This window comes from Poromitra crassiceps, assembly GCF_964638095.1.
Source record: "Poromitra crassiceps genome assembly, chromosome: 10".
NCBI lineage: Eukaryota > Metazoa > Chordata > Actinopteri > Beryciformes > Melamphaidae > Poromitra > Poromitra crassiceps.
This window is the reverse complement of record NC_139631.1, coordinates 43,755,157-43,763,834: the sequence shown is the minus strand read 5'-3', so window position 1 is coordinate 43,763,834 and position 8,678 is coordinate 43,755,157. Positions and strand designations below refer to the sequence as shown.

The window sequence follows — 8,678 nt, the reverse complement described above, 5'->3', positions numbered from 1 at the left end:
GAGGCTTGCCGATTCTAATCTTCACCAAAATGCCTGCTTGATGTATCAAGTTGTTTATAATATGAATTTCAGGCTGGCTGAGCTCATTCCAGTCTGCTGTCCCCTGCACACTCATAATACGAGAAATAAACATCTTCTCTTTGGTAAAAAAAAAAGAAAGCTTAAATGTACCAGCTTAAGTATTACATGCAGGGCCCAGCTTAAGTATTACATGCAGGGCCCGCAGATCTGGAATGAGCTCGATGACAGTACTAACATGTAGAAATCCATCTCCTTTAAGAAAACACTGAAAGAAAAACTGCTTAAATCCGACTTGTAATGAGTATCTACACCCCTCTGATAATGGAACTCTGTCATTGTATTATGTATTATGTGGTATGTATGTATGTTCTCTGTGTTGTATTAAGCGTCATGATGTGATATGTGTGTTTTACATGTATGTTTGTCCATTGATACCTGTAGGCCTTGTATGAGATCAGGCTCCTCCAAAAGCTTTAAATAGCTTCCTAGGAGACCTGGCACACTCACATTGTTAACCTGATGTTAGTGATGATTATGATGACAATGATGATATGTATGTGTGTGTGTGTGTGTGTGTGTGTGTGTGTGTGTGTGTGTGTGTGTGTGTGTGTGTGTGTGTGTGTGTGTGTGTGTGAATAAATTTAATTCATTCATTGGACAGAAGACTCCCACAGCTCTGTGGAAATGGTACCTCTGCTTTGTGTTTCTGCCTGGTAGATCTAGATTCCATTGTTGGTTTAGCCTTAGCTACAACGCTAGCTACTTGACAGAGTAAAACCAAGTTAATATACACATTCTAATTGGTAATGAGGTAAATTAATTGTGCTAATAACAACCGACCAGTTTAAAGCATTTAAATGATGTCCATCATCACAGTAAGGTTTAAACTTTAAACCTTACTATGATGATAGAGATAGTATGTGGGCAATCTTTCCTCTTTCCTGAGGCAGGTTGTTTCAACCTGTCCTGGAGAAATAAACTCATCCTATATTGTCACGACCTGGCTCTTAAAGCCATGACAATAAAGGGGAAATACACGGTTTAAATATGCAAACAAACTGAATTTATTGAAGAATAATCAAAGTGTTAAGAAATAAACAACAAAACAAACAATGGGATGTGTAAGTCAGTTAATCAGTAGTGTAAGTGAGTGGATGTATGAGAATGTAAATGGATGAGGTGTAAAGATGTAAAAGCAACAAGAACCAAAACAGCCACGCTGAACAAAAGTCTAGGTCTGCTGTAAGCAGGGGAGAGCCTCCACTGAATGAGGAGCAGTCAGCTGAATAAGAAGCCTCTGGGGCACATGGCCAGGTGCTCCCAGTTGGCCTCCTCCAGGAGATTGCTCCTCCTGCTCCTCCTGCCTGGACCTGAGGGAAGACACATAGGGGGAGACAGACAAACATACAACACAGGCCCAGACAGCACATAGAGGGCCGTCACAGATGGATAGATAGATAGACAGAGAGACAGACAGACAGAGAGACAGACAGACAGACAGACAGACAGACAGAAATAAACTCGTCCTAGTAGATACATAGACATACAGATAGATACAGACAGACAGACAGACAGACAGACAGAAATAAACTCATCAGATAGACAGATGGATAGATAGACAGACAGACGGATACATAGATAGATAGATAGATAGACAGACAGACAGACAGACAGACAGACAGACAGACATACTGACTACAATACAATACTGACTGTAATACGTGTGTGTGATGCTGTGTTCCTCAGGATTTCCCCAGGGAACTGCAGTGGATGACCTACCTGAAGGAGTGGCACATCAGAGGGACGAAGATCCGCCGGCTACCTGAGTACCTGGCTCTGTTCACCCAGCTCACGGTGCTGGAGATCCCCAAGAATGCCCTCACTGAGCTGCCAGCGGAGATAGGTCAGATAGTCGCTTCCTCTAGTCGTTGAGAAGATTCCAAAAACCTTATGAAACCTCTTCAAAACCAACTAGATATAAACTCAAAACTGCCTGACGGTCAAGCTATAAAAACATGACCACTCTCTCTCTCCCTCCCTCCAGGTAAGCTGAGCATGTTAAAGGAGCTGAACGTCAACTATAACCATCTATCTAGAGTTCCCCCAGAACTTGGAGACTGCGAAAACCTGGAAAGACTCGAACTCACCGGCAACCACAATCTGACCGAGCTGCCGTTTGAGGTGAGAGAGAGAGAGAGAGAGAGAGAGAGAGAGAGACAGAGAGAGAAGCCATGAGAGACTATCCCATGGCTGAGGGATTTAGTGTTCAAATCATAGACTGTATAAAAATATGGGAGTAGCCAGCGCCACCTGCTATTGGTCCATGATCGCTGTGATGATCTGTCAATCACACCCCAAAGCAGAGTTTGCTTTATCGTCTATTTTACCCTAAATGGGTCCATAATTTCCAAAATGAACATCATTTTGAAGGAGAGAAGCAATTGACACCATTCACTCATTACTGAGATAATAATCAAGTAAGACGTATAGGGTCATTTTCCCATGGACTTCTATACAATCAGAGATAGTGTTGCAGTCAGTGGAGTTGTCTCCTGCTGGCCATTAGAAAGAATGCAGGTTTAAGGCACTTCCACATTGGCTTCACTTTTCAACCAGGGAGGTTGCCCCTTGGTCCAGAGAGAACAGCAGGAGTCCCAGGATTGAGCCCTGATGGACACCAGTTTTATTTGCATGCCAGTGATCATTCAGTCAGTGTAGGTCAGTTTTGGAGTTGATCTCAATTTGGAAATGAAACTGTTGCGCCTACAGCTGAGAAGCCTGAAGAAACTGGTTCACTTGGACATAGCAGAGAACCGGTTTGCGTCGATCCCCATCTGTGCTCTGAGGATGACCAACCTGCGGCTGCTGGACATGAGCAGCAACCAGTTGAGCGACCTGCCAGAGGACATGGACAGGTAGACACACTACTGGCTACTATATTACCAATACCGATACTACTATTGCTACAACTACTCGTATAAAATTAAATGATGTAGGCGGACTGTTTACACTACAGTAGAGATGCACGGATGAGCTTTTATGCCACCCTAATCCGTGTGTATGCATGAACCATCCGCCCGCCATAAATCCGTGCAAATTATTTCCTACTATTTATAGATCCGCGCCCGGCATGCACCTGACATTTCACAATGCTATTCACCTTATTGACCACGCCCACTTTTTCTCTCTTCCACGTTCGACGCAACGTATTTGTTTTTCCGGTTCAGCGCTAGTTGGCTGTCATGGCAACTGGGCAGGTCTGACCTCCTTGTGTCTTTAATGATCTGTGCAGGTCTATAGACCCTTTTCACAGCCACCATTTTGTGTCTAAAAGGCAGGAAGTTTCACAGGTGCACCAAAACCTTAATTAGGATGTCCAACTTCCAGTCCATTTAGGTGTTCCAGTGCTGGGGCCCTAATTAGTGAGTTGGTTGCACCTGCGTTTCCCCTGCCATTTAGACACAAAATGGCAGCTGTGAAAAGGGCTAATTAGGTTGGAGCTGTGAGCTGCTCCAGGAGGTGTGGGTGTGGCCAATCAGGAGGATTGCCGTCAGCTGGGTCCTCATCAGGTGGAGGCCTTTAAATATCTGGCAGGACTTCCATTCAGTGTCTGCTTGTAATACCGTATCCACCTTATTTTTGGCGGCCATTTTTGCCTGATCTGCCTGATGGGTGCTTCTCCCGGTGTGATCCTCCCAGCCTTGTTGCTGACAGCTTGACACCCGTCTGGGCGAACGGAGCAAATCACTAATCAGGTCCAGCTTGGCAAAAATCTCGTTGATAAATATCCCTTTTAGAGCGCAGTGCATTCATGGGTAATCGCCTGGTGTGGCTAATATTAGCCGCTAGTTAGTTATGTTACATGGCAGTAAAACGCCACTGAAGGACCAAATTGATATAACTTTTAACCATTTCGAGTAACACTGTTTCCATACGGATCACCAGCATTAGTTTGTTGTTTATAACGTGGCTATATTCATAACGTTTTCTATCTCGGATGCGTTATTTCGAATCGCACATAGGTTACGCCTGGCGCAACCTATGTGGGTTTTAGGACGAAACAGACTCGAGCCACTAACGTCATCGTAAGAGCACAATATTCCTGGAATGCAAGTTTAACTAAACAGTTACATGTCCTCTGCATTCTACATAAAATTAAGATATTACGGGTTGTTTTATTTTGTATGTTACATACTTATTGACCAAGTTATGTTCAATTCAGCCAGGGTACAAGAGACTGAGTGTAGGTGGCCATCTTTTCTAATCAAGTAGAATACATTAGGAAATGGCAAGCTGCAACAATAAGTCACGTTAAACCGGACCTTGTACGCACAATTATTTTTTACAGTGGGGCATTCAAAAATAAGGAACCCCTGGGATAGGCAATATACTTGGCCACATAATTCATAATTGTGTGTGTGTGTGTGTGTGTGTGTGTGTGTGGGTCTGTGCGTGCGTGCGTGCAGGCTGGAGCAGCTGGTCTCTCTGTTCGTCCATAAGAACGGTCTGTCGTACCTCCCTCACTGCCTGACCAGGATCACCACGCTGCAGATGGTGGTCGTCAGCGCAGACCAGCTCACCTGCATCCCCACCAGGCTCTGCAGCAACCCAGACATCAAGTACGAAACACGCTCTATTTTCTATTTCATGATGTTTCCGGCTAGCTATCATCTATAGGCCTCTGCCTCCTCCCGCCGGTAAACCCGCAACCTGCCTGGAAATCCTTCGGGATCCCGGGGAAACATGGTGTGGATCCTGCCCAGCGGTGGATGGGACTGGAGCGCCGCTGCCTTCAGCACCTCGGACAGTCACCTCAGAGCCCGGTGTGGATTAGGCATCGCAGTGGGCGGAGTTTCAGCGCCTCGGACAGTTCTCAGACCCCGGGCGCGTGCGTGTATACGTTTGCCAACCCAGTTTCAGATGAAACCACGCCAGAAGTCATTTGATTGGTCGCCCCCCGCCACCCCTGACAACCAGGCAGGCACCGGTCAAAGAGAACTCTTTCCCCGAAGTCGAGTGTGTTTTCCCCATTGCATAATGAAGCCAGGATGCGCTCCCCCCCCCCCCCCCCCCCCCCCGCTCCTAGTTCTCCGAGCCCCACATCTCCAGTGCGGGGGAAGGAGGAATGGGGGAAACGGGGAAAACACACTCGACTTCGGGGGAAAGAGTTCTCTTACTGTACATCTCCCGGGGAAGGAGAAACGGGGAAAAGGGGGAAAACACACTCAATTTCGAGGGAGAGTTTTCTTTGACCGGTGCCTGTCTGGCAGTAAAAAGAGGCGTTCGGGGTGCAGCGGGGTCGCCTCTGCTGTTTACGGGAGTTTGTTGTCAGTGGTGGCGGGGGAAACTGATGCGTATGGCGGGGAGGTGGTGTGTGTGTGTGTGTGTGTGTGTGTGTGTGTGTGTGTGTGTGTGTGTGTGTGTGCGCCTCGCTTCAGGGGATGAGTTCGGAGGAGCGGCTTGCTTGGCAGTGCGGCCACCAATCAAATGAGTTTGGGGCGTGGTTTAATCTGAAACTGGGCTGCCAAACGTATACACGCAACCCGGTGTAGATTAGGCCCTGCAGTGCATGGGGGTTCAGCACCTCGGAGAGCACTCAAGCCTGCCGGACTGACTTGTGGCTCGGCAGTTCTAACAAGACGTTTCAGAAAAATCCTTATTCAACCCTTGTATGATGTTTGGGTCTGTGGGATCTGTTTTCAATGTTTACTAAAAGAAAAATCATGCGATTCATTATTTTTTCAACCTGATACTCACTGGCCTTGGGTCATTTTCTGTGGCGAACATAAAAAATCATTGATTAAAAATATTTTCATTGAGTGCACACATTTATATGTGGTGTTCGGGTCCACTGGACCTGAGGCGGTAATGAAAGTGTGGGAATTGTATGTGAAAACAAGTAAAGATGGTTTTGCTGTGTACCTTCACTCTGTCTGTTGCGGGCAGAGTGGGCGAGTTTGGGCGACGTTCGGCAATCGATTAATGTCTTAACTGAGTTGTTAGAGTGAAGAGAGGAGTGTCTGACTCAGGACAAGCCTAGCATGCAGCTAAATGAGCGCCGATAGCATCGTTTTCCCGACTCTGGTAAAGACAAATAGAAAGTCCATGATTACAGTAACAGACTCTGCCAGGACAGTGACGTTACATAATGTATGTTGCAGAAACTTAGTGATTTTTCAGTTTTCACTTAGGTTTAATACCACAATTACAGACATAGTAGATCCAAGCCATCTCCTCTCTTCCCTGCAGGTTCATTCGACTCTACGACAAACCAGCGAGTGGAAAGACAAAGAAAGAGCAGGAAGAGAAGAAAGACCAGAGCAAGAAGAAGAGATGGAGGGTGGAGGAGGAGGAGGTGAAGGACAGCCGAGAGAAAGAGTTCATGGAGGCCTACATCGATTCTCTGAAAGACCGAGGTAAGAGACAGAAAGAGTGAGACAGAGAGACAGTGAGAAAGAGAGAGACACTCCAGACTGCAATTTTGTATTGCAAGTAAAGTACATTTGTGATTAAAAATGTTTTCATGCGATTCAACACGTTTGGTTGCTGTTGAGGTGAATCTTGTGGGCGGGACCTACGCTGAAAGCTGTCAGACACGTCCCTATTGGCCAGTCTCAATCAGAGTGACAGCTTAGCAGCATCCACAATTAGTAAACGAGCGAGGGAATTTTTAAGTCCAGACAGAGCGGGAGTGGAGAAGACAAAAAAAAAATATATATAACTTCCGTCTCAGTTATAGCAATAATGTTATGTTTGAACTGGTGCTATTTATAGTTTACTAATTGTGGGTGTTACCAAGCTGTCACTCCGATCGAGACATGTCTGACAGCTTTCAGCATAGGTCCCGCCCATGAGATCCAGCTGAACAGCAAGCAAAACTTTTGGAAAGTTGTGCATCATTTGTGCTCTAGCCTATGATTTAATAATTACAACGTAATGTCTCTAGTCCAGTCTGAGTTGAGTAGAATCATTTTAAGTCCAAAATCACCTTTTACATTTTGTCTTGATTTGAACTGAGAATGAAATGACGACACAAAAATGACCTGCAGAGACCGTGCCATACTCCACCACCAAGGTGTCCATCTCCTGCCTGTTGTGAGGAGGAGGAGGAGGAGGACGACGAGGACGACATGATGAAGGCTGAGTGTTGTTGGTGTGTCACCATGCAGCTGACGAGCATCATGTGATATAAGCTAGTCAGCACGTCTCAAAGCAGCTCTTAAACAGCTTTATAGACGATAACACAGAGAGAAAATACAATAAAAAATAAAGTCATAATCAAAGTGTCGACATATGATGGAGGAACACTGTAGAACTTTTTGAGCCATGACCCCCCAAAAATTGTAGGCTGCGGTCACCTGATGAATGGTGATATCAGCTCCATGTTGCCCTGCTATCAGGAACATGAATGGTGACATCAGATCTATGTTGTTCTGCTGTAGTCATCACTAATGAGACTCTTGACCATCGCAGTTTCACAAGCTCTCCATCCAAATGATATTATTGTCACCTTGTAACGACATTTTGTAATTGTTGTTTAAACTCTAGCAGCCAATGGCATCACTGGAAAGGTTTGAGTCCCAGAAATAAACAGACTTCTGGCCAGTCAGACTTTAATTGATCACATTGTATCCTGATTATATTGAATCACGTGTCAAATCGTATCAGGAGAGAAGCAGATCGTCCATCACTAGTGTCTCATGAATATTGCAGTATTGGATATATTCCGGTTTGGAATTCATCCCTTGAGTTGTCTGTATAGTTGCAGTGTGTGAAGTTTGAGACAAAGCATATTTTGCGTGTAAATTCTGACGTTGTGACCAAAGATTTTCTTTTTTGCAGTGCAGCCGAGAAATGTCGACTTTTGTAAAGATTTTCCGAGAGGAATGATAGAGTCGCACTGCTGCCATAATGCATTGACAATGATCCTTTGACGCATTCGATTAAAATCATGTATATAAAACATTATGTGTGTACATTTTCCAGTTGCAAAATATGATTTGTAAAGACAAACCTTTAATATTGTATGATTGTGTTTTCAATTTTGCACTTCAGTGTGCTGTAAATGCTTGGTAGTGTGCAGCAAATGCTTAGTTGTGTGTACTCAATGAATGGTGTGTGTGTCATTTGAAAATATGGCTGTGTACCAAATGAAAACACAAGTTCCATTTTGTGAACAGTTAAGAGATTTGATGGCAAAGAGTCATCTTGCAAAGGGAGTGTCAGGTTTAGCATTTTGTGTGTGTGAGGTTTTCAGTTTTGTGTGTGCAGTTTGGAGAAAGCCGTTATTGTTTTGAGAAACGTGTGTTAACAATCGTGAAAAACTGTAATACTGTATGCATCTGTGTATTATATTATGTCAAATAAAATCATTCATTCAACTTTAACCTTAGCTTGTTAGCTGCCTAATGTTGGCTAACGACTGCTGACATCGTTTGTATCGTAGTCACCCTTAGATAAGCAGACTTACTGTCTGTTTTAAGGAATCTCTCGAGACAGACTTTCGACGTCCCATCGAAAATCTGTCAGCAAGCGCCATGAAAAGGTGTGCAACAGCGCTCGCATGCTGCGCTTTACCTGATCAAAATTGAGTGAACGTGAGTGTGTAGTCAAAACGTACGGTTTTCAGCGTGTAGCAAGAGTTGTTGTTGTTTCAT

The 8,678-nt window shown here is 44.7% G+C and overlaps 1 protein-coding gene across 1 annotated transcript in view; it reads left to right on the top strand.

Annotated features, from left to right (window-relative positions):
• The window catches only part of lrrc2 (leucine rich repeat containing 2), a gene marked incomplete at its 5' end in the record, with an annotated part of 10,658 nt that extends 3,487 nt beyond the window's left edge, over window positions 1–7,171 (top strand). Inside the window, 6 exons of the mRNA XM_083645455.1 lie at window positions 1,768–1,924; window positions 2,066–2,202; window positions 2,791–2,936; window positions 4,488–4,640; window positions 6,271–6,437; window positions 7,071–7,171. Of these exons, the coding sequence (XP_083501581.1) occupies window positions 1,768–1,924; window positions 2,066–2,202; window positions 2,791–2,936; window positions 4,488–4,640; window positions 6,271–6,437; window positions 7,071–7,120 (810 nt within the window). The 3' untranslated portion in view covers window positions 7,121–7,171. The remainder of the gene's footprint in view (window positions 1–1,767; window positions 1,925–2,065; window positions 2,203–2,790; window positions 2,937–4,487; window positions 4,641–6,270; window positions 6,438–7,070) is intronic.
• Window positions 7,172–8,678: the final 1,507 nt, after the last annotated feature.